Source organism: Cheilinus undulatus, linkage group 2 (genome assembly GCF_018320785.1).
Source record: "Cheilinus undulatus linkage group 2, ASM1832078v1, whole genome shotgun sequence".
Lineage (NCBI taxonomy): Eukaryota > Metazoa > Chordata > Actinopteri > Labriformes > Labridae > Cheilinus > Cheilinus undulatus.
Window position 1 is genome coordinate 8,612,491 of NC_054866.1, and position 25,182 is coordinate 8,637,672.

The 25,182-nt window shown below is 36.9% G+C and overlaps 1 protein-coding gene across 4 annotated transcripts; it reads left to right on the forward strand.

Annotated features, from left to right (window-relative positions):
* The first annotated feature begins 1,451 nt into the window (after positions 1–1,451).
* tsku (tsukushi small leucine rich proteoglycan homolog (Xenopus laevis)) lies at positions 1,452–23,500 on the forward strand. 4 transcript variants are annotated; one of them, XM_041801863.1, is made up of 4 exons: positions 1,452–1,715; positions 1,833–2,207; positions 17,001–17,312; positions 20,121–23,500. In XM_041801863.1, the coding sequence occupies exons 3-4, from the start codon at positions 17,004–17,006 to the stop codon at positions 20,859–20,861; spliced, it is 1,050 nt and encodes a 349-aa protein (XP_041657797.1). In that variant the 5' UTR covers positions 1,452–1,715; positions 1,833–2,207; positions 17,001–17,003; the 3' UTR covers positions 20,862–23,500. The 4 variants fall into 4 exon arrangements, with proteins under 4 accessions (XP_041657797.1, XP_041657805.1, XP_041657779.1 ...); XM_041801871.1 differs by lacking the exon at positions 1,833–2,207 and having other exon boundaries at positions 1,452–1,719; XM_041801845.1 differs by lacking the exon at positions 1,833–2,207.
* Positions 23,501–25,182: the final 1,682 nt, after the last annotated feature.

The window sequence follows — 25,182 nt, forward strand, 5'->3', positions numbered from 1 at the left end:
AATACTCAATAAAGTGCAGGTACACACTAAAGCTACTCAGTTACAGGGATTTGAGTAAATGTAATTAGTTACTTTCCACCCCAGAGCTAGTGTACCAGTATAATAGTCTTAATGAGAATTGGGAATATAAAACGTGTATTATGTTGCCTTGGATCTTTGTAATTATTATCACTGAAAAATATGTTAAATATTTGGTTATTGGCGTCTAAATTCATCAACAATATGATTTTAAATGATAAAATAGTCGTAGCGACAGTTGTGTAGAGCAGGGTATATGCAGATATACAAAGTATACCCACTTATTTTTCAGTCTCATTAGAGCCTTCATTCCCAAAGTCTGGGTTGTGGGAGATTTTTTTGTGGTTGCCAAATGGGTTTTTATGCTACGGTATTTAAGCTGACATTTCTGTCCGCAAGTTATGAGGGCACTACAGCCCTATCAGACTCAGCATCTCCACCAAAATAAAAGACAAAGCGTGCCTCTACCAGCCACTACATGGCAAAAGATGCAAAAAGTCACAATTATGGATGCTTGGCTAATCAAAAAAATTAAGTTGTTCCAGACCAGACAGCTACTGAGGGCCCAAAGGGCTGAACATGAGAGGAAAGCATAGGTGAAGTGACTTCTTTCAGGCTAGTAAAACAGAAAGGGCCAGGTCAGATCAGATTGAGGCCTGGAATTACTGCTATCCAAGCTAGCACCAGCCATCAGCTCAACCAACCAGCTGAGGACGATGCAGAAGGCAAACTTGATAAGCTTTAACCTACAGAAAAAACTGAAAGACAAAAAAAACACACATAACAAAATTTTAAAATGTGAAAGGGGTCTGAATTCTCTCGAATGCACTGTATGTTATAAGTCATGATGATATACAAAAAACAAACAAACAAAAAAAACAACATAAACATACAGTATATGATAATAGAATGATGAGAGGAAGATGCATTTAAATATATTTTCCTAACTACTGTGTGTTTCCTCTAATAATATTTATATTCTTACATCTTTTATCAGTAAACAGTAACACCAATCCATGTTTTAATCTTTCCATACCATACTTGAGGAATGATAAGGAAATACATGCAGTTAATCATCGATCACATTATATATCACAGATATCTATCATGTATAATGAGAGCTGTTTTGAAATTAATTATTCTTAAATGAAATTTTCTGGGAGGTGTGACAAACAGCCAAACTGACGTTACAATTAACCCCGTCTATGGGGTAATTTATGACAGTTCACATCAGTCACTTTCAGTGCAATTTTCCAACAAGAGATTAAAAAAAAAAAAAAAAAAAAGATTCAGTGTTAATTCGCGGCAGAGCTGTGTCTATTGGTCATGTAACAGTAAGAGCATGAACGTCCTATTAGGCGTTTTATTTTGGAAAGTATCAACAGGAAGTGCTTCTAGTTATACGTTCGCTGGCTTAACGGTGGTAGGAAAAAACGCCGAAGGACTTTCTGGGATGGGATGACGAGAGTGCCCCAGTGTTTCCAGTTTGTGACAGTCTCTATTGGTCAGCTCCAGTCTTACAGGGACCAACAAGACTGATGTAGAACAACAACAGCAGAAGAAGAAAGAATCCGACACAAGAAGGAAAAGTAGAAATAGTAGAAGAAGAAGAAACGCCGCGGAGGTCTGCTGGAAAAATGGGAGCGGTGAAGTGAAAAACGACCGAAAAGCGAAATGTCTGGATGAAAAGCACCAAAGTAAGTGAGTTTTGACACGAGCTGATGAGAAAGGTACTTTTATGGGGTTGTTTTTTGTCGTTCCTCTCTGTCTTTGCTGGCAGTAACTGTAAAGTTTTACGCTCGTCTGAACTGCAGGGAAGTTTCAGAAACGCAGCAGACCAGCGGAGCTCAGCGGTCAGATCAGATTTCACGTTTTCCTCACAAACCGCCCCTGGTGTCCGTACTGAGCTGACCACCCTCCTGTGTGATTTCACCGCTGGTTATTCAGACAGAGAAACGAACTTAACGTGGAGTGGGAGCTCCTGTGAATGATGCGCGCAGAGGTGACATGTGGAGCGGTGATTGACAGCTGGAAGGGGCGGGTCTGACTGAAGCTTTCATTCAGGTTCAGCGGAGTGAGTCAAAGGACACATGATTGTTTGATTTAACATCATATATCAGAAAGGCTCTCATGTCTCTGGGTTGACACGTACAGCTGGGGGAAATCTGGTCTGCAGAGGTGCCCGAGCGGTGAGTGAAGCTGCACCCGCCTTATGTGTCACCGTCCCGGGACAGGGCAGTGATTCACGGTGGTTACAAACAGACCGGACAGTCACACTTTTACCACAGTTTGTCTGAATTTATGATTCACAGTGGGAAAATGTACTCTAGTAAATGAAAAAGCGTTTTTAACAGTAGAGGAAAAGTTGACTGAAACAAGAAAGTAACTATGACAATGTAACTATTTCATGCCCCCACAATTTAAATTTATTGCATGACTCGTTTTTATTGCTCAGAACTAATCCAAAGTTGAAATGTATTCACATTAGAAAGTTTAATTGAAAAGTTATGTAACTGTTCATGTGTGTGCACACCCTGCACCAGCAGAGTTAAATAAAGTGCAAAGTCACAGGTGAAGATAAGGAATAGGACTGAACAATCTGGGAAAATAGTCTAACACAGTTCATGTATTTTTCAGCAAACACAAGTAATAATTCTTTATTTTAACCAAAATAAAATAGATTAAACATGGAAAGTTCTTTCCTGTAGGCCAGGCCTTTATGTAAGGATGAGATGAGATGATGCATGAATCAATATAAATAACATATTTTTTTTAGCGACTTCAATAAGTTGTAAATTCACTAATTTATTCACTTTACAGCCTTGTAATCGATCATCTTTACAGAGCTGAACAATTTTGAATAAAATATCTTACTTTTATTATTTTGACTCATATTCAGGGTTCCTGCAGATCCTTAAAAAATCTTTAATTGGACTTTTTAAATTTAGGGCCATAAAATGTCTTAAAAAGTCTTTTTTTCTACCAGTGAGTTGTCTAAAATTTTAGAGGGCACTTTGACTTAAATGTGTCTACATCCAATCTGTCTTTTCTACCTACATTTATTTGAAAAGAATAGAGTAGAAACAAGGCATTCATGTGCCAAAAAGCATCAATTTGGATGTGTATGATTTAAAAAAATCTCTTTTTCCTTTATCACGTGTCATTTCATTTACAGTCAATAAAGCTAGATACTTCAGCTCTGCTGGCATACTGAGAAATCTGACATGCCTTTAATTTTGACCATTTACTACACAAAACATGGTTTTAATTTCTCTCAGCTCAGGTCTTAAAATGTCATGAAAAGTCTCAAACTTGATTCTGTAACGTGAGGGACCTTGCAGAATGCAAAAGAAAGATACTGTTTATGTCATTCTCATTCTTAACCCTTTAAAGTCTGATAACTCAAATATTAGCCAGAAAATTCCCATTTTTGAAACTAAAGTGTTTATTTAACCTTCAACCAAAAGAAAAAAAGCCATAAAATTTCACATATTTCTTTTGTGTATCACATTTGATACAACAGCCATTTTTGTAAACTGATTTTCCACTGGGAGGAAATTTTTATCATTCATCTGATTGTATTCAAAAGCTTTTTAAGTAATTTATTGATCCAGTTGCTTAGATAGAGGTCTCATAAAAGAATGTTTCAATATGATACACTAGGCGTAGGTTAGGAAGAAAAACACAAACATAAGGAAAGTTGCATTTTTTTTAAACTATTCTTAAAGATGAACTCTTGAATGTTTGTATGATCAGTGTATTATCTCTGCAGCAAAATAAAATGTATTAAACTGGTATTTTGACACACAGCAGACTAAAGACATATTGCACATTGTGTGATTTACTAGGCCATATCACTATTTCATCTAAATTTAAATTAATTGCCTTAATAAGGAATGTTTTTTTTTAGGTTATGTTATGCTAAATGTATACAAACTTAATTTGTTTGAAAAAGAAGGCATATTTTAAGGAACAGAGGAAAAAACATCTTATTTTATAAGTTTGGCACCATAATAAAACATTGTGGTAAACATTTACTGCTGCTATCTGTTCATGCTGCCCTCTGAAATGTTCCTTTTATCAATCAGTCAATCAATCTTTTATTTTGTATACCGCAGGCAAGTCATAACAAATGTTATCTCACTGTACAAAGACAAATAACTCACGTAGTTTTATGGGTTAAAGTTCACCTTGTTTTATCATTCACAGGGATCCAGCATTATTCCATTATTTAGCAAAGTTACAGTGGAGAGACTCAACCATGTATAGTTATAGTAACCCAAGTATATCTGTTATTCAGGGTTCAGGAGGAGGTTTAGTTTAAGATGATTTTTAATACATACCATCACTGATGATAGGACTGCTTGTTGTGATGATGAGATATCTAGGAAAATATTTCAAAATGTATCCTGGAATTATTTGATTTTCTTTATAAATTACATAGCTGATGATGAATATTGCTAAAACTAGGGATGCATGAAATTTGATTTTGGCCGTGATATCCTGATTTTTAGAAATTCTTTTAGCTGCCACCAATATTGATACCAGTCAGAGATATAAGGGAATTAAATTTCCCATCACTTCATGTCATCTTGTGATCTAAAATACCACAGTTATCAGTTTTATCACTGTATTGTTATGATTTGCTGTAGATGTTCAGAAAGTACAGATACATCATCTGGAATAACTGAATCAAGTTTCATGTTTAAAAAACATAAAATAAGCAGCATGGAGCACTTTAAACCAAAAATAACACCATATCAAATGTGCATTACAAAGGTGGAGATTTTAATTTTTTAAGATACTGATATCGATATTTAAATGCAGGTCAGACTTAAAATTTCGGTCCTTAAGAAAGGTTTAAGAATGAACAAACAAAGTCAGTCTATCAAACACCTTAAAGTTAAGGAACAAAGAAGACCTCAGCTTATGTAGATCTGTTGTTCCTTCCTGAAACTCCAAAAATGTATTTGCGCATGCAGCCAGTACAGGTCAATCTTTACAGCCTATGTAAGGGTTGTAAATGTGGTCAGTTATTTTCATATCTGCTAATATAGATATCATGTCAATAATATCATGTATCCTTTTTATATTAGTTTGATTATAATTAAGTTTAACATTTTGGATTACTACACTATGATGAAGGCCTGGGCAATATGGACCTAAAATCATGTTTAAATATTCTGTAGTCAAATGGTTTACATGGTTTAACATTAGTATCTGCTGTTTGTCAAACGTGGGCTAAATGTTATGGCATCAACAGAAATTCAGTTGCTGAATCAAATAAGAGAGTTTTTACAGGGCGGATGAAGCAAACTGTCAGACTAATTATCACAATTGCTGTGTCTCTTCTGATACATGATATAGACTCACTGGCCACTTTATTAGGTACACCTTGCTAGTCAGGTTGGAGCTCTATTTGCCTTCATAAGTGCCTATATTCTTCATGGCATGGTTTCAAAGAGGTGCTGGAAACGTTCTTCAGAGATTTTGTCAATATTGACATGATAGTATCACGACTGCACAACCATGATGTGAATCTCCCAATCCACCACATCCACAAAGGTGCTCTTTTGGAGATCTGGTGACTGTGGAGGCCGTTGGAGTACAGTGAACTCATTGTCATGTTCAAAAAACCAGCCTGAGATGATCTGAGGTTTGTGACATGGTGAATTATCCTGCTGGAAGTAGCCATCAGAAGATGGTACACAGTGGTCATAAAGGGATGGACATGGTCAGCAATGATACTCAGGTAGGCTGTGGTGTTTAAACGATGCTCAGTTGGTACTAAGGGGCCCAAAGTAGGGCAAGAAAATATCCCCACCACTATTACACCACCAAAACCAGCCTGAACCTTTGATACAAGGCAGGATGGATCCACGCTTTCATCTGTTATGATTTACCATCTGAATGCCACAGCAATAATCAGGACTCGTCAGACCAGTTTTTCCAATCTTCTGTTGTCCAGTTTCGGTGAGCCTGTGCGAATTGTAGCCTCAGTTTGTACTTCAGCAAGTCATCTTGACCTCGTCTACATGCCTAAATTCATTAAGTTAATGCCATGTGATTGGCTGATTAAGTGCCTAATAAAGTGGCTGATGGGTGCAAATGGTGCCTTAGATCCTCAGGCGGGGTCTTCCTGGTCGTTCCAAAGTCGAGGCTGTAATCTAAAGGAGACAGGGCTTTCGCTGTTAGGGCTCCTCGACTTTGGAACAACCTGCCCGAGGAGATAAGGCTGGCAGATTCGGTGACATCTTTTAAATCACTCCTTAAAACTCACTTTTATAGACTTGCTTTTATGTGATGTCCCTTCTAACTATTTATCTGTTTCATTACTTCTCTTTTATTTACACTACTCTTCTTATTCTTTTTATAATTTTATACTCTTCTTTCTTATCTCATGTTCATTTTCTTCTTTATCTCGTGTTTACCTACCTAAATTTTACTAGTCTCATCTCTACTACATTTCTGTCTTGAATCTTATCTTTGTTTTATCCCCACTGATGTGATGTCGTCATTATCGTCATTATCTTCATGTATTTGTTTGGTTGTTTGTTTGAATATATGTATTTAACTCTCTCCTTCTCCCACATCCTACCATATCTTTCAGAATATTATAATAGGAATCATTGCTTTTCACTGACGCCATTATATTTTAGATTTTACAATCTTCTACTGTAACTGTCATTCAAGATCTACTTGTGTCATTTTCATTTTTGTTATGTTTCCTTGTTATATGTCCACATTATGTTCTTCCCTTCGTGTTTGATTTTACAGAGCTCCTATTCTGCTCTGATTGCTGATGTTTATTTTTCCCTGAGTTTTTGCTCTTGCCGTATGTAAAGCACTTTGTAAACAACTGTTTTTAAAAGTGCTATATAAATAAAGTTGTTATTATTATTATTATTATTATTATTAAATGCCCTTAATTATAACAATAAGCATTGTACTATCAGTGGTTCTTACTTTAGCTTTATTATAGTATTATATGGCATCAACCTAACCTATATGGCTGTCAACAATATTTTCTTATTCTGTTTCTTGTCTGAAATGTTTAGTTTTTAGAATATTTTTATGTGACTATCTTAACGTTATTGGTTTGGGCTGAATCCAGCTTGCCACACTAAAACAGGACAGAGGATAAATGCTCCATCCTGCTGATTAAAACAGAGTGGCCCATTGATTAAAACACTGATTGTATTTGTCTCATGCCTTTATCACATTTTTTCTAAAGCGCTGTCAGCTCTGCTCTTTCAAAAACATCCCTTTATTTGTCTAATTGATTGCGAGTTAACTCAATCACCTTAGCTATAGGTGTCCCATTGCCTCCCAATTGTTTTAAAGCACTTAAAGCACTGATTGAATTGAAACGCCCTGCCTCCTCCTGAGTGTCGTGCATTAATTTGGCTTAAAAGGATTAGTGTGGCATCATTCTTCTAATTACGCACTTTTCAGCCTTTAAGTCAGAGATTAAATTAAACCAAGAGAGGTCTCCTTGAGTGAAAAATAATAAATCAGATCACTGGAGGACAGAGAACCAGTAGAGGACTGGAAGATGCTTGACTCCACATTAAAACATTTATTCAAATAAATGTTTTATAAAGTGTTTAAAAATGTTTATCCGGCTTATGTTAAATCTAAACGTGCAGTTAAACACAAGCTGATTTTTTTTTACTTGAGGTTATTATTAAATTGTCGATGCTTAAAGATTATAAATGACACAATTTCTCCTATTTTATAGTTTCATTGAGTACAGAAGTTTTTAAAAAACTGCAGTTTTTCAGTCAGATTTTTAACCACAATAAAGAAAGGGTGACACTGTCTAATGATGAGGTCAGACTAGACGATAGTTCTGTCTGTTACCATGGTTACTGTGTCTGATTAGGCAATCGCAAAGCCATAAGTTTGTGCCATGACTTAACAAACATGTGGTTTACTCCATACAGGAAGAGGGGTCGGTATACACACAGACACACAGAAAGAAGACTTGACAAACATGACTTTACTTTGTTTGTCCATTTAAGCATAACCATGAATGATTCACTAGTTTGAAGCTAATTCTAATGGCAGTAGTTCACTGGATGGCTGAAGTGCATCTTGTTAACACTTCTCTTTTTCAGTCTGTTGTGCTCGTCTCTCTGTGACGCATCATAAATGCAGGGGTGTTATTACAGGACTCATCAAACTTTTGTCATCTGTCTCATATGACAGTTCACAGAGGCCACATCTCAGTAAGGGTTTGGTCCATCAGGGAAAAACAAGTCCTGAATGTGTAATTCAGGGAAATTGTTTATTTAAATTGCCAGTTCCAGTTCATTCCTTTTGTGTTGAATAGAGCTACCTGTGGTAGTGTGTCTGTAGTGCATCAACACTGAACAAGTAAAAGAACAAAACTGGTGCTGCATAAGTATTAAGTAGTACTTTAAACTAGGGCTGGGTGATACTGATCAAAAATCATATTTCAATATTTTTAAGCTCAATGGTAATATTTAATATAAAGTATATCTCCATGTATTTATTCTCTAAGAAAATTAAAAACAGTCAGCTTAAAATAAATGTAAGGGAATGGAGAACGTGTAGGCATTAAGGTAGGAATATGTGTAAGTACACTAATTCAGCTGAAGATAAATATGAGCATACACTCTTGAATGTATATTTGGATATATTAGTTATTTGTATGGATTAAGGATGCACACGGTTAATCTGTAAAACAGTTAAAATTGTTTATCAAATTAGCCAGCGCAGGATTTACTAGTCGGTCATACTAATTATCTATCATTTTTTATGAACACGGGCTTGAAATCCTGGTCTATTATGCTCTTTTAAACTGTAATGAACCTCCCACCACTAGAGGCCACTGTAGCTTCAGTGAATGGCTGCTGCTTTCCTCTCTGGCACTTCATCGGATGTAAACATGTAAAGCTCAGCGGTAGCTTAGTGGTTAGCAGGACAGCTGTACAACAGTTTTCTAAAGTAGTAAATGGAAATAGAAAGCTATGTAGGCTGTAGAGGGTTGAACTCATGTATAACTACTCACCCAATGTGAAAAGAGGCCACACATCAAAGACGATATGTGATGACATCTATCAGGTCTATGCCCATATTATTTGCAGATAGCCAATTTCTGTCAATACTGGCTGATAAATGTTCACTGGCACACGAGAATGCCTAGCTATACTTATAGGGTTCAGTACACAGGATAAGACAGGATTTTTGAGGCTGACTTGTCCCAAAACTATGGAAGCCCATTTCTGCCACTTAAAAAATAATAATGTTAAAGTTAGGGAATTAAAAAAAAAAAAAAAAAAAAAAAATCCTAAGTCGAAATTATGAGATAAAAAGTTGACATTATAAGTTAAAAAGTCAAAATTATGAGATAATAAAGTCATAATTATGAGATAAAAAGTCATAATTATGAGATAAAAAGTCAAAATTATGAGATAAAAGTCATAATTATGAGATGAAAATTTAAAATCATGAGATAAAAAGTCATAATTATGAGATTAAAAAGTCAAAATTATGAGATAAGTCATAATTATGAGATAATGTGTTTGCCTATGCCGTAGTCAGTGACTTTTATCTCAATTTCAACTTTTTATCTCATAATTATGACTTTATTATCTCATAATTTTGACTTTTTTATCTCATAATTTTAACTTTTTATCTCGTAATTATGACTTTATTATCTCATTTCAACTTTTTATCTCATAACTGACTTTTTATCTCATAATTATGACTTTTTATCTCATAATTTAGACTTTTTGTCTCATAATTATGACTTTTTATCTCATAATTTAGACTTTTTACCTCATAATTAAGACTTTTTATCTCAAATTTTGACTTATCTCATAATTATGACTTTTTTTCTCATAATTATGACTCTTATATTCTTCTTCTTTTTTATTTAATTCCCTAACTTTCACATTTTTATTTTTTAAGTGGTGGAAATGGGCTTCCATACAAAACCCTACATGGGCCAGGATAGAATAGAATTGTGCTTAAAAGTCTGGCTTTGGTACTGATTGCACAACGTTGCTGATGTTTTTAGTGTAGTTGTTGGTAATTTTAAACCAAGAAAAATCTGTATTGGGCATCTAGGACTTCTTTGTGTTGTTGTGGTATCACATTAGGTGTGGGTGATGTTCTGTTTCTACTGGAATCGTGTCAAAGTTTAAAATTCTGGTATCATGACAGCCGCATTTGAGATTTTGTTTGGCAGAAGTAATAGTGGCAGTTTTGTATTTTCCTTTGGCATACAGGTCATTGTGTTCAGACTGGAATATCAACTTAATTTGGCCATGAGTGTTTATAAAAGATGTAAAAATGTGTGATCTAAAGTAGTCAGTGTGTGTGATGGAAGGACCTTAAATGAATAAACGTCTCATGGCTGCTGATTCTCAGAGAGCAGCACTGGTTTTGTTACTTTCCCAGGAGAAAAGGTGTGAAAGGACCTCTGAAAGTGAGAAGGTGTTGGGGCGTGATTTCACAGGCCTTTATCAATTGTCCACTCAGGGGGTTCATCGCTGTAAGTGCTGTTGCCTTTGGCTAATTGCAGCAGTTAGAATGTGTTTGATTTGAGGGCAGCGGCAGCAGCAGTTTGCTGTTAGCTGAGATTTATACGAGCGAGCTGGAGAGGAACACCTGGTGCAGAGAGTTCACAACCCTCACTCAAGCAACAGATGGAGCAAAGGAAGCAGAGAAAAGAAGGAGGTACGGGTCAATGTGGCTGCAAAAAACCACACAGAGATGACGAGCTGCTGAAGACCAGTGTGGCAGACGTAAAGAAGGTATGAGCACTTAGTTTTACTGGCTGTTTCCCATGTTTAGTCTGTGGTGGGCTTCTTTGTGGTTTCCCACCAGAGTAGAGATCTTCTAGGGCTGACATTTGCTTGAGGTTAAAGACGTGTTATTATTGCAGAGAGGTGGAGACGTGCCATTAAGGATTGATTTATGGCAGCTGATAATGGGTTATAATATGTGTTTGATACACAGAAAAACAGGCCATTGAAATTTAATTTCCACAACTCTGTATGTGAAATCACATCATGCTCTGACTCTGAACAGCCACAGACTTCATTCACGGCGTTTTCCGTCAGCTGTTTAATTGATATTTTATTCCTTGGGTGAACTCTTCTACCTCTGAAGAGCTCGGCCAAGATAGAGCTTGTTAAATTTTGTCCTGTGAGTGAGGGATTTGTGTACTCAGCTTAATTTGTCTGTCATAAAACTCGCTCATTCCTGTTTGGTCCAAACCTCCGGCTGGAGGGGTAAGTCTGACCCGGGACACTCACTAACACAAACACACATTCATGAAACATATCCCTAACAACTCAACACTCAATAGCTTTAATAAACTATAGTAAATAATTAGCACCAATAACAGTAATCTGTTTGGTGATCAAATGTTTAGTCTATACAGGAAATTCACCATTTTTTTTATCTGATTTTACTAAGGAGCATTTATATTTTTAATAAAAATTTAATACGCATAAAAAGTTTATAATTCTGGTACTGTAACAACCCCTTGTTATTTCTTTAAAACATTTGTATCACAATTCAGCTAAAAGAATAACACATTTCTGGTCCATATTGTCCAGCCCTGCTGTGGATATCACAAGAGACAATTTTAAAAATTATACATTTATAAAAATAACTCAATTTTTCTGCAGTTCAAATGAAGCTTGAGACTGAAGTAATTCATTTAATTACAGTGAAAAACTACCCATGCTACAAACACTGAGCAACACTTTGTGAGCTCAAGGGTCAAACAAAGTGAACACTGCACAGAGGTGAACGGCTCCATCTAAGCAGACTTTGAGCCACGGTAATCAGCCTTGCATTATTGACCCACTAGTGCCTTGTAGCCGCTCGTAACTTTAGCCGGTTACATAAGTCAAGATAGATAATCTTAACCTCTGTTACATACTCCTGGTAACAGCTGTAACATGAGCCTCTCAGTACGCCTTTATTACATAACTAAAAGGACGAGAAAATATAGAAATAACGTCACTTTGACAGGCTGGGAGTTTGAATCCAAGGCTGCCCTGTGTGCTAGGGCTGAATCAAAGTTCCTTAGCTTATGTATTTTTCAACAAACAAGCACTAACTCATTCTATAGTCTGACGAACACAATATCTCATAGATGAAACTAAGGCTGTACAATTTTGAAAAAAATATATAATTGTGATTCATCTGACCCATATTGCAAATTTGTTAAAAAATTCAAGCAGGAAAACTCTTGTCACATTTAATCATTTTGTTGCAAAATGGATATTCTGTTTTATGTGGTGAAGAAAGCTCTGCTCAAAAGATGCTCCTTGGGTTAGTCAAGCAGCATGCATTGACTTTCCAGGGAGCACATAGCTAGAAACCCCCATATGGATAGATTAGTAGGTTAGTAAGATAAGTTTATGGCAATACAAATCAAATACAGTCACATTAGTTCAAAAGCAAGTAATCCATAGTAGCATGAATCTGAATATTAGGGGACAACAAGCTTTATACTATGAAGGAGGAGGCTGGGGTGAGGATAGGGGTGGGAACCAGTAGTGGCCCCTTGATATGATATTATCACGATACTTGGGTCCCGATTTGATATTATTGTGATTTTAAACATTTTCCAATACAGTATTGTGATACCATATATTGCAATTTATACCATTTTTCCAACTGTTTAGCTGATTTAGCATTAGTCTTTCCCTCATGTTTGTCGTATTTCCGCAGTATTTTATTTTCATGTAGCACTTCCTGTAAACCTCATGTGTCATGTCCATCTCATTCGTGCCCTGCTTGCATTCCTAATGTCCTTCCCTTGGCTCTGCCAAGTTTATTGTACTAACTTTCTCCTGCTCTATGGCCGTCACCTCTGCCAATCTCACTGGACAAACAATTGTCCGAACAATTGTTTTTATTTTTCCAGTATCAAAGAGTTCTGGTCATATTAGCATTTAATTTGAAAAAAAAAAAAAAATGATACTTGGTGGACTAGACGATTCGATATATCACCAGACAAAATATCACGATACTATGCTGTATCAATTTTATCTTCCACCCCTAGTGGAGGAGGTTAAGCTTTGCCAGCAGCAGCAGTATGATGCATGAGCATTAATACAAGCAGGGATTAGTGAGAAATATTTTATATTTAAATACATCACTGTGGCTGTCACGGCTGGCTGTATGACTACCATGTCCTGCATAAACTAATGCTAGACTTCATTTTTTGCATAGAAGGGAATGATGATTTTACTTATTTCTAAATTTTTATAAGGAAAAAAGTGCATTTGAACCACTAACTGTGTAGGCTACAAATATTGTTCCCCGCATGTTTGTTTGGCAAACAAAATTTTCAGAAATATATGCACTTAATATCTTATCTGATGGACAAAAAACACAATTTTTGTCTCATCATACCAAAGAACTTTGTTCCACTTGATCATGGAGTCTCCCACATGCCTTCTGGTGAAGTAGAGTCCAGATTTAAACTGAGTTTTCTTTGTCAGTGGCTTTTCTCTCTTTGCCACTCTCCCACAACAGTTGTTGTATGCGGAGTCTCTCCCATCTGCTGCTGAAGCTTGTAACTCCTTGGCGTGTTCTTTTGTCTTCATTGTGTAATGGTAGCCAGGAATACTGATTAACCAGTGTCTGGACCTTCCAGACACAGGTGTCTTTATACTTCTGTCACTTGAGACACATTCACTGCACTCAGGTGATCCCCATTGTGAGACTACTAGCAACAGTCTGCTGCACATCTGTTGAAATAGGTCAGTCACTTTAAAGGGGTTGAATATTTATGCAGTCACTTCTTTTAACTTCCATATTTGTATTTGACTGACATTACTTTGTAGAAAGCTGTTTTCACTTTGACTTTAAGAGAGTTTTTGTCGATTTTTTTGGTCAAAAAAGCTAAATTATATTGACCGTTATTAATTCTTAAAACCAATAAAAGGGTCAAACATTCAAGGGGGTGAACACTTTTTATACTGTATGAAGGATTTAACATTTGAACCAAAGCTTTCAGTGTGGTGTGGATTTTGTTCACAGAAAAATAAAAGCCTTAATAAATACATCAATAACAGGTGGGATCATTAGAGTCATTGCGGTTAATAATTGCAGGTTGGTCATAGGTTTACTGCAGACTTTAGACTGTAATCAAATGACTGTGATGCTGTTAAACTCTGGCTTGTTTCTTTAAGAGGAGCTCTGCTGTGTCATGCCCAGGTCACTTAACTATGACTTCGTTTCTACCTGTTACGCAACGCTTAACCTCTGCCCAATTTTCACACTTGTTTGAGTGTTTGTGTGCAACTGTGTGTGTGTGAGTGTACATTGCCTAAGTAAAACAGCGTGAGATCTATTGAGCTCTCATTTTTCTCATCTCAGTGACACAGAGGGACTACAGCAACAGCTGGACAGGTATGACATGTTCTCTGTGGATTTTTCACAAGTTTTATTCACATATACCCTTTTTGATTATTTTTAAACTCATTATTGCCCCACATGTATGGGCTATTGTAAGTTTTTTATTTACTTTTAAGGTTTTCACAAGTTTTTGTAGCAGAAAAAGGCTGATGATAATACGATGGTATTGCAGCATCATTTAAGGGTGTTAAGTTGTTTTCTTGTTTAAAATGAAGAGGTTCAGAGGCTTTCCTGGGAGCTGAAATTATCCTAATTTTAAGCTGGAATAGATTTATTTTGAGGGTTGTGATTTACAATGCGCTCACATTTTTATTTTTACAACCATGCTTACTCATTTTAGTGAGTGCACCAATAAAGTGCAAATAGAGTCTTTGATCAAAGAAACAAGGTCACACCCATTGGGAAAGCAAGAGAGACGGAAACTGGGGCTACTCAGACTGTAAGAATTTAAGTGTAATGTCTGCTCACAATATTTAACAGTTTACCGTCACACTGAACCTTTTCCCCCCGAGATTTAGATCACAAACCAGTCTTTCTTTGAGCTTTAGGGCTGAAATGGACAGAAAAGTCATTTTTTTATTTGAGCTGAATAGTGATACATGATATGTTTTTCAGTGTTGCTGCATGATACAGGAAAAGAACTGGCATTGCAATAAAAAACATTATCTTTGAGGCTCGCATGAAATCAGAAAAATGTGGGATTTATGAATCTTTTGTTTAAAGTGTTTCAGTAACATCTGACTGCCTCAACATGGTGTTGAAGCATGGCCACATCTGGGCCTCCATCAAACGTAAAAGAGCATATACTGAGAAAAATCATCTCTTCTTTAAATATCATTTATAATAAGTGCACATTTTTCTATTTTGTGCAATTAATGAAGACTTGGTAATGTGGTTTTTGAGAAAGTCTATAGCACAGTAACAATGCCCTCACTATGTAATGTAGCTGTGCAGATAGCTTAGAATAAGAACAATATGTGATTGCAATTACACTGGACAATATTGTGATTTGTGCATGCTCCTGCGATAATGCTACATGAGTCTTGAGCTCATTTGCTTCGTTACTAAGATGAATGCAGAGAGTAATGAGAATTTAAAAGTGTGCATTTGTTAACTTAAAGTGTGCAAATATTTAGTAGCATGAAATATACAAAATCTTAAGTTTTCACAGTACTGCTTTCAGAATTAAATATAGTTTCGAAAATATATAATTTTCTTTTTTTTTTAAATTAAGTTACTACTACTAAATTCAAATGCAGTGGCTTTTTCATTTAAAGAAAAGAATTTAATAGAAAAATAATTGCAACCTTTTATGGAATAGCACTGCCTGACTTTGCAGCTGCAATTAGAATAATTGTGCTGCACCAATGAGAACTGTAAAAGATAAATGCATATTATCTACAATCTATTTGAAAATTGAATTTTTTTCACATGGTGTTAAATAAAAAACTGCAATGTTCTGTGCAGACCTGATCTCAGTGTTTGTTTTTGAAAAGAAATAACTAAACAAAGACAGTTCTGAATCAAATACACAGACTCCAAATGTCACACAGGAACTTTTATTAACAGCCAGCCACATAATATCAGCGTTTGCATAAAATAAGATACCTGCTTGTAAAAAAAAAAATAAATAAATAAAATAGTGCTCCTTAAGACACACATTATGGAAATTCTTTATTAAAGAATTATTCGTCTTACAGGTGCAGTACAGTAAAAAACATAGTGAGCATTGAGAACATTTCTTCTTTTGTCCCGTAAGAGCCCCAGCCCACATTCTCAAGTTTTCTAGGTGACCTCCTTAGGGTATACTTAATTTTTCTCTAGGTTTAAGAAAAGCATGAGGTCTTTAAGCCATAGATATTCATTGTGAATTCTGCCACCAGGGGGCTCTCTGTCTAAACAATAACAAAAGACAGCAGGTACACACTGCTCTGTTTATTTCTTGTTTGAATTGCAGACTTGTTACAATAAAACTGTACTGCATAGGGTGTTTTTACTAAACAGTACACTGATATTTTTGCTTCTGTAGCGCCCGCAGGTCATGGCTGGGTAACCCTAACCCTAACCCTAACCCTAACACTTACATGATAAGGGTGAAAAGCTGTTAATAGTGTCCTTACTGGCTTGCACGGTGAGTCAGTCACAGATCACTTTCTGTTAACTATTTAATAAATATCACTTATGGAGTGCAGTTTTTCAAAACAAGAAGAAAGGTACTGGGGATGGCATGCTGAACAGAACGTCTGGTCTCTACTTGACCTTGAAATGTCTGATAGGGCTACAACATTACTGATGGGGGAGATTAATTGGTCTCCATCAGAAGTAAGCAGCACAAATACTGATCTTAAAAACTCCATATCTTGCCCAGCCCTTCATTAAACCACTGTGAGCTTTGTGTATTTATCTGGTGTGGTGACTTTGTTTGGGCCTTTTTTCCAAAATAGGAACTGAGGATTAAAAGCTGATTTGCCCACAATGAAAGGACTAAAAGGATGAATGACCTCAATAGGAGTGACCGGTTCGACATGTTTCAAAAGTAAATATTGACTTTGCTCTCCCTCCAGGGCATGATGGCACTGCTCCTTTGGCTCGGCCTATCGCTGCTGGCCTCCGTCCAGTCCAGCGCCGTGAAGAACTGCCACCCTGGCTGCCGCTGTGAGGTAGAAAGCTTTGGCCTTTTCGACAGCTTCAGCCTGACTCGGGTGGACTGTAGAGGACTGGGACCCAGCATCACGATGCCAATCTCCATCCCTCTGGACACTTCCCACCTCGACCTGTCCTCCAATTCTATGGGCCCACTCAGTGACACCATGTTGGCTGGTCCAGGCTACACCACCCTTGTAAGCCTGGACCTAAGCAGCAACCAAATAACAAAGGTAACACATAACTCTGTCTCAGTTTCTCAGTCAGGATTTATTATTCTAGGTTTCTCTTTCCATTTTAACTGACAGCAGTGCAGATACAGTTTGTTCCATCTGGTGTTATTTAGAACTACCCGTAATAGTTGGTACAGCCTGTGGTGTACTAAACATGAGGAAAAAAAGACAAAACAAAAAAAGATGTTTGCAGGGTGCTACACTTTAAAACACTTAAATTTAGGCCCTCTGATCAGAAAATACAACTGTTGTGTTTTCTACAATCAATATGCCAAAAATATTTTTTCATATATGCCCCTCCTTCGTAGTCTGTTGTGCCATTTCGCAACTGAATGCAGTGCATGGAGGGGAAATTCATCATACTCTTTGGTTTCAAGTGTGGTCCTGAAAAATCTTAATTTCAAGGGCTATGTAGCCCTTGGCTCTGAGCCCTACCCCTCGATTCAAAAGGGAATCGGGACATCACTTCACCTGACGTGAACGTGCAAAACCAAGGGGTAGGGCTAAGATAAGGGCTAAGGGGTAGAAATGGGATTCACCCTTACTCTACCCCAAGCCTTACCATGCCTGGGCACAGATGCATCATCATGTCATAATATAACATCCCTAGTTTAAAATGCACACGTCTTACAGATTCTGCACAATAGAGAAATACATAGACAACATTGGCATAACTTGGCTCGATTTGTGGTTTATTTTGGTGTTTGCACATGCATGTTCCACACCAGCACTTGTATGCCTGCATGAGCAACCGTACAATGCAGAAGCCGACCTCTTTCATCCATGCCAGGGCCAAGGAAATGTACTATGCTCTTCAGCATGAAGCACCCGCACTAGTCAGATAAACTGAATTTGGGGCATGTGTGCTAAGGCAAAGTACAGATTGCTTCATGTGAGTGTGCTGTTAGAGATTCCACTTGGATAGAAAAATATCAGTTATAACTTCGGTTCTCGAATGGTGGGCTGGTAATCTAAAAATGGGTCAACATTTTCAGTGGGTTTCATCTGAATGCCTGAAAAAATAAATTATGGGGAAAAAAATCTAAGATGTGGTTTTATTTTGAAGGATATGTCTTTATCTCTTTATTTTGCCACATCTTTTGTTCCTTCTGAAATTCAAGCTGCACTATTTTATTATTTAAAAAACTGTTTTTGGTTGAAGAATTGAAGAAATTTGGGTTGTAATTGATGTGGTGGTCAGTCCTGACACTAGACCAGTTGAGAACCACCGTTGTATACTTTTATATATTTTTATTTCACTGCATCTTCTGCCTTGTAAATGAAACCTTTTTAAAGGGCGAGTTTGGTATATTTGAAGAGAGGTAGTATCAAGTACTTGTCAATAGTAAATATATTAGCCACAGTAGATGTTGGTCAGTCTGACCTCTTTTACCAGACTGATTGCCTTCAAGGAAGATAAGGGATAAAATACGATATTCCTTTTCAGTCCCACAAGGGGAAATTCCAAAATTTACAGCAGCAAGAAGTGGTGTAGACAAAGCAGCCCACTGGCAACAAATACAATGGAAATAGTGCTGAACAGTTTGGGGGCATCATGTAATTGTGATTTTTCTTACCCAATATTGCGATTTCATATGCAATTATTTCTTAAGTTGCACATCTAATTTATTTTCCAACAAAAACAAGCAATAATTCATTCTCTACTATAACCAACACAATATAAGATTACAATAGGGTGATCATTTTGAAAAAATATCTAATTGCAATGATTTTGGCTCATTTTGCAAATTGGATATGAACTGTTGCATTAAAGGGGATGATAATTTTAATATAATTCTAATATTTAACAAGAAAAACATACAAAAATTTTAAAAATGGGATTTTTTTTTGTACACTGTTCTTAAAATATGCCACTAGAATGATTGCATGATATGTAATGCAAAACATCTCTGCTGCAAAAAAAAAAGGTTAAAACTGGTATTTTGACACAAATTTCAGTTTAGAAATTTATTGCAAATTCTGTGATTTGAAAATTGCATCAGGCCATATTGTGATTTAATCTAATTTGCGATTAATTTCCCAGCCCTAATAGAAATAGAGGACAGATAAATGCAATTAAAGATGATGAATAAATACAAAATATACTATATTACTATTACTACTGTTATTACTACTACTATTACTATAAAATGTCAACTTATATATTATAAATAGTACTTTCAAACAAAAAAGCAAGCCACTGAACAGTATCAGGATAAATGTGCTCTTTTTTAGTGCTGCACTATTTGGCAATGATGTGTGATTGCCATTTTACTGGACAGTATCACAATTTGTGATTGCAACTGCGATAAAGTACATAAATTGTATCATGAGGCTTCCAGCTATTAAAGAACATTCAGAGACAAAAAACAAAACTTGAAGATTTTACAGTACTGTTTTCAAAATAACCTAAGACTTAAATAAATTAAATAAAACCTTTTCTTTTGAAAATAAAGATGCAGCTACAAATGCAATAGTGCCACTATTGTTAACACTATTGTTAAGCTTTCAAGTACTTAATACAAAAATAACTGCAGCCTTTCATGCAACAATGTATTTACACAGCCTCACATCATGATTGCACTTAGATTACTAATGCAGTACTACTATATATAGTAGTACTGCACTTAGATTACTAATGCAGTACTACTATATATAGAGAAAAATTATTTTACAGCCACTTTGCTTCACCACAGCACTTTCAAGTACCTCATACAACCCCTCTTCAAAAATACAGACTGTCCCTTTAATGCCTGACTCACTGTAGTTTTCCATTTCTTCACTCACTCCTTGCCGTCTCATTTTCAGGTAAGCCCCAGTGCTTTGTCCAAGCTGCGTTACCTGGAGACTCTGGATCTGAGCCACAACAACCTGGAGAGCCTCTCCCCAAGCTGTTTCTCTGGCCTCCCGCTGGCTGAAGTCGACCTCAGCCATAACAATTTCCAAATGTTCGACATGGACGTATTCATGACGAAAGTTAACGGTGAACCTGTCAGTGTGGATCTGTCCCATAACCAGCTCGTGTCAGTCTCTATGACCTTGCATGGACGAGTACTACACATTCAAAGTTTAAACCTGTCATCAAACCGGCTGTTGAGCGTACCAAAGCTGGCAGGACTTCCTCTGAGGTACCTAAACCTGGATGGTAACCCCATTACCCACATTAAAGAAGGAGCATTTACTCAACTTAAAGATCTGGTGTATCTGTCCATCAGTGGCCTCCAGGAGCTCCAGGAAATTGAGCCACACAGCTTTAAAGGCCTTCAGAGCCTGCAGATCCTGGATCTCTCAAACAACCCCAAACTCAAGACTCTGAGCACTGCAGTTTTTAGTGGACTAGTCTCCCTTCAAGAGCTGAATTTATCTGGCTCTGGGGTGACATCCTTGCCAAATAACATGCTGACCCACCTGCCCAGTATTAAGAGTATTACTCTGGGACAAAACATCCAGTGCTGGAGGACCCAGAAACAGGGCCAGTTTCACCGGCAGCTGGGTCAGGTCCAGCACAACGAGGTGCTGAGCTGTAACATGGAGGGTGTGGTGTTATAAGACAGTGCCTTTACAAGTGGACCAGTCCTCTAAAGGGCCAGTATACTCAGTCAGAAGTGCTTTTAGATAATCAGCCTCACAATTCCCTACTAAAGCATACTTTTCTTATTTTTTTCAACTTTTCAACAGAACTACACGTCACATAACGGAGCAGAGTGCAACACCAAGATGCTCTTACACAATATTGCCTTCCTCTTTGCAGTGACAGCCAGCTTTTAGTGTTTGAAAGAGCCATATAAACACTTTATAGTGGTTAGACAACACATGCAACAAGGTTTCTATTTGTGCCTTATCTGCTTTTACTTGCAAAACTCTCTCTGTGTTGCCCTGACCTGACCACATACTCTACGTTCCAAGGTGGAACTGGAATACGTCTTAAAAGCTTAATGTTGCCTTACTAAAGCCTCCACACTAATGTCAGAAATCCTAAAACTTTTCAAGCCTTTTACATAACACAAAAGAATGATCTTAAGTGGTAGAAAATCTCTTATCAGTCCATAACTTAAAGTAGCAGTAACAGGTTATATGCTTCATTCAAAGTGGGACCACGTTAAGTTTTATTTGCACTTATTTCAGTCGAGGTGTTTTTTAATGATGCACTTAAACATGGCCTTAATGTCATATACATTTCTATGCATTGTTGATAATACTCACACTGAAGACTGTTGACCACTAATGTGTTTCATTTGACTTTGAATGTGATGCTTTATTGAAATCTTTGACAGGATAGTTTCATAAGAATTTTTTAAGTGTTAGAGATTGATACCTCTCCAAGATCTGTTTACCCTGTATGCAGCTGCAGCTGATTGCTTAAAAAGTAGCAAAACCCCAAAGTTTTGTCTTCAAACAATGTCAACAAACCGTCATGGGCAGGGCTGAGAGGTGGCAAAGAAAATATAAGCCCACTAATTTCTGCATGCCATCATCATCAGGCCAACATCACCCAGTCTGCTGTTTTTTTAGATTAGCCATAATGTCGTAACCGGTCAAGGTAGACCTACACAAGTTAAACAAAGTCATATGCTCCCATTAGAGACAAGCTTCTTCTCAGAGATGCTCCAGTTGTAATGATTAGGACCAGTGCTAATGTTTAAAATAACAATTTAAACCATCTGATATCAGTGTTTTTAAAATACTTCTTTTGGTGTAACACTTCTACATGTCCTGACTGGACTTGATCCAAGTGAGCATCAGCTACAAAATCCGCTTGATTACATGGATTCATATTGCAGTATCCTGACGGCACTGCAATGTAAAGTAGCATTCCTGTCGCCCCGTTTCTTTTCCGTCTCTTGTGTTGAGACGGGCAAGGAACAAAAAAACATGGCACAATGAGGGTCAGATGGAACATTTCCTTGATCATCCCTCACTTTCCTGGCTCTAAAGAGCTTGTTTTACAAGTTAGAGATATCTGCGTATTAATAGCATCCATATCTGTGTTTGAAATGTATTGTGCTCTGACATGTGTCACCATGGAGACAAGCTTCAGTGTTCACTGCCTGTGTATTTTTTACAAGGAAATTCAAAAGGCAGAGAAATAAATATTCAGTAGATCCTGTGTGGACAGGGATGCTTGAGTGGAGTTGGGACTTGGTGTAAAATTTGGCCTTAAAATCAGATCAGTTTGACTAACAGGTCACTTTTCTGCAGGAATACAGATGAAAAAGCAGAAACATGCATCTCAGTCAGCATCCATACAGGTATCAAACATAGAGCATAAATTAGACTTTTATGTTGCAGAAACTGCAGCAGCATTCAGTCCCACTCATCGATAAACTTATCATATGTAGAAAAGTTTTACACTGAATTATTTGGACTTAAGCAGACTAACTCTTCTTTTGTTCCATGTCTTCTGCAGAGACAGCTGCCATAGCTTCATACTCACCAAACAGACATGAGCGATGCATCAATCTTTACTCTTTCTCTTTGTAAAAATTAGTTAAGTCGTTTAAATCTGTGACTAAAATGATCTGGGGGAATGGATCTTTTCCTGTCACACCCACCAAATGACTTTTTACTTGAATTTTTTTGTGAATATGAGCCCAAACCTGACAACTTGTCTGTTGTCTTCAGACGTTTTTTTCTCTGACCAGCTCGACGCAGAGCTTTTGACATGGTTCTCACTCATCTGTGCTCCCTTTATTTTTGCTACAGGAGTAAACACCTGAGGTCCATGCTGACCGCAGGTTTATTTTGACCTGCTGTCAAATCTCTGCCCAGTTGTGCGAGACTCATTTCTCAACACATTTGCCCGATGCAGTATGAGAACTTTCTATATTTGCTACTGAATCCAGTTTGAAACTCTGTCTAGGGTTAAACACCGCTGCTCTGTGCTCCTGTGTGTAACCATGCCTTAGCATTCCTGTGGTATCTCTGTGTTCCTGAAAAGAAAATCCGCCTCTGTACTGCATTTTAGGCTTTTTTCTGAATGTCTGTAATCTGTAAAGGCTCCATGCCTTCAATGTTAAAGATTTTAAAGCAAAGACACCTTTATAACTGTGCTCTAATCGCAAACCATGCCTTGTAAATTTTTATATTTGTATGTATGTAACTATATTGTACATAATTTTATATGAAGAATACAAATGAGCTGTATAATAAATTGAATATTTCCAAATATTGCCTGCTATCTCATGTTCTGTCAACAAAATCACACAAATATTAAAAATAAATCCCCTCCAAGGAGAGATTCCCTCACTAGCAACGTGTACATAGACACAAATATTTGCAATTAAGGACTGGACAGAATAAAAATGTTGCATGTGCACATGTCAGTTTGAGATTCTTGTCTGATTCTGCAGGAACAAGAGGGTTAATTAATGTCTGTTTTTATCCTGATCTGCGTCCATCCTCTCACTTAGACATGTCTTCCTGGTAAGTTAGGGATCTTTCTGTACCCATGATTGTTGACTGCAGAAGAAGTTTGCACCGTTTGTCTTTTGAGAACAGCGGAAGACAAGTATCATTCACAGTACTCGATGTAATCTCATTTTCAACTCATGAAAAAGAAATACAGACATCCAAAATCAAAGATGGGAGAGGAAGAGGATTAGATTGGTTGTGCAGTGAGGGGATGAGCAAAGGAAACGTGCAGGGAAAGTAGTCGGCAACACAGGCAGAGTCAGCTCACATGGCAACCATTTCATGTTTATGAAACTGACAAAAAGACAGCGGATTAAAAAAAGTGAGGTATCAGTTCTGATCTACCTGAATCTTACCAAGAGAAAATCTTATTTACATACACCCACTGACAGATACAATGCTCACATGTCATTCTTTATCAGTACCAGAGGGTTCTGCTGCTGCTGCTGCTGTCCACTTTGAGTGTAAGCCTGGAGGCCGACAGGTTCAAAGGGTTCAGAAAAACTCAGCCAGTGCCCCAGAATTTAGGTCAGTTTATTTATTCATTTATTTATTTTAGATAAAGAACTGTTCAACAGTTGGAAACTAGAGAGCGTAAGAGTGGTGAATGATATGCAGAAAAGGCGCCACAAGTTTCCCTACAGGAGAATCTCATTTTTCTATATTCACCAGACAACCATAGATGTATCAGATTATTAGTTTTCCAGATGTTTTTTATTTTGTTAGCCATGAAGTATATAATTAGCTTTTAGAGTTAAGTAACACTTTCAAGAATAGAATAAACTCTGAAAATATTACTCAGCATGCAGAGTAAATGTATCCTATCCACCGTATTCCTAGCCCCCATGATTCTTTGCGTGAAATATGGGCTCAACTTCTGGTCCTGTCTAAATAGGACTTTGCATAGAAACGAGATGTGAAACGTGATTATTAGAGCAATTTGGACATTAAAATATGTATTGTTTGTCTGCTTCACCTCAAATGGGATAACATTATAATTTCTCCGCCCTCATCTAAAGAGTACAAAGTGACGGCATTACCTTGGATATCTCAGACAAGCATATTTAGCTAACTTTATTAGCCTCATATCAGTATAGTAATAGACATTCACGCTTTGTTAAATAAGTTTGGACACCACCTTCAGATAACATTTCGAGTTTGTGGGGTTGCTGAAATTCTTATTTTACAAACTAATCCCTCTTAAAATGTGGGAATTATATTGATAAAACTATCCATGACTCAAGTTGTCAACTCTTCAGTTTGGTAAATGTCAAGTTTTGAATTAATGATGAATTAATATTGAAAGAATTACATCCCAAATGCATTTAAACAGTGAACAGCATGTTGAAAACACTGTTGTTAGATATATATTTAACATTGTCACATTATTAGTACCACCAATGAAGCAACAGGTACTGAGCATTACAGAAAATATTATTTAAAACATTCAGTTCATTTA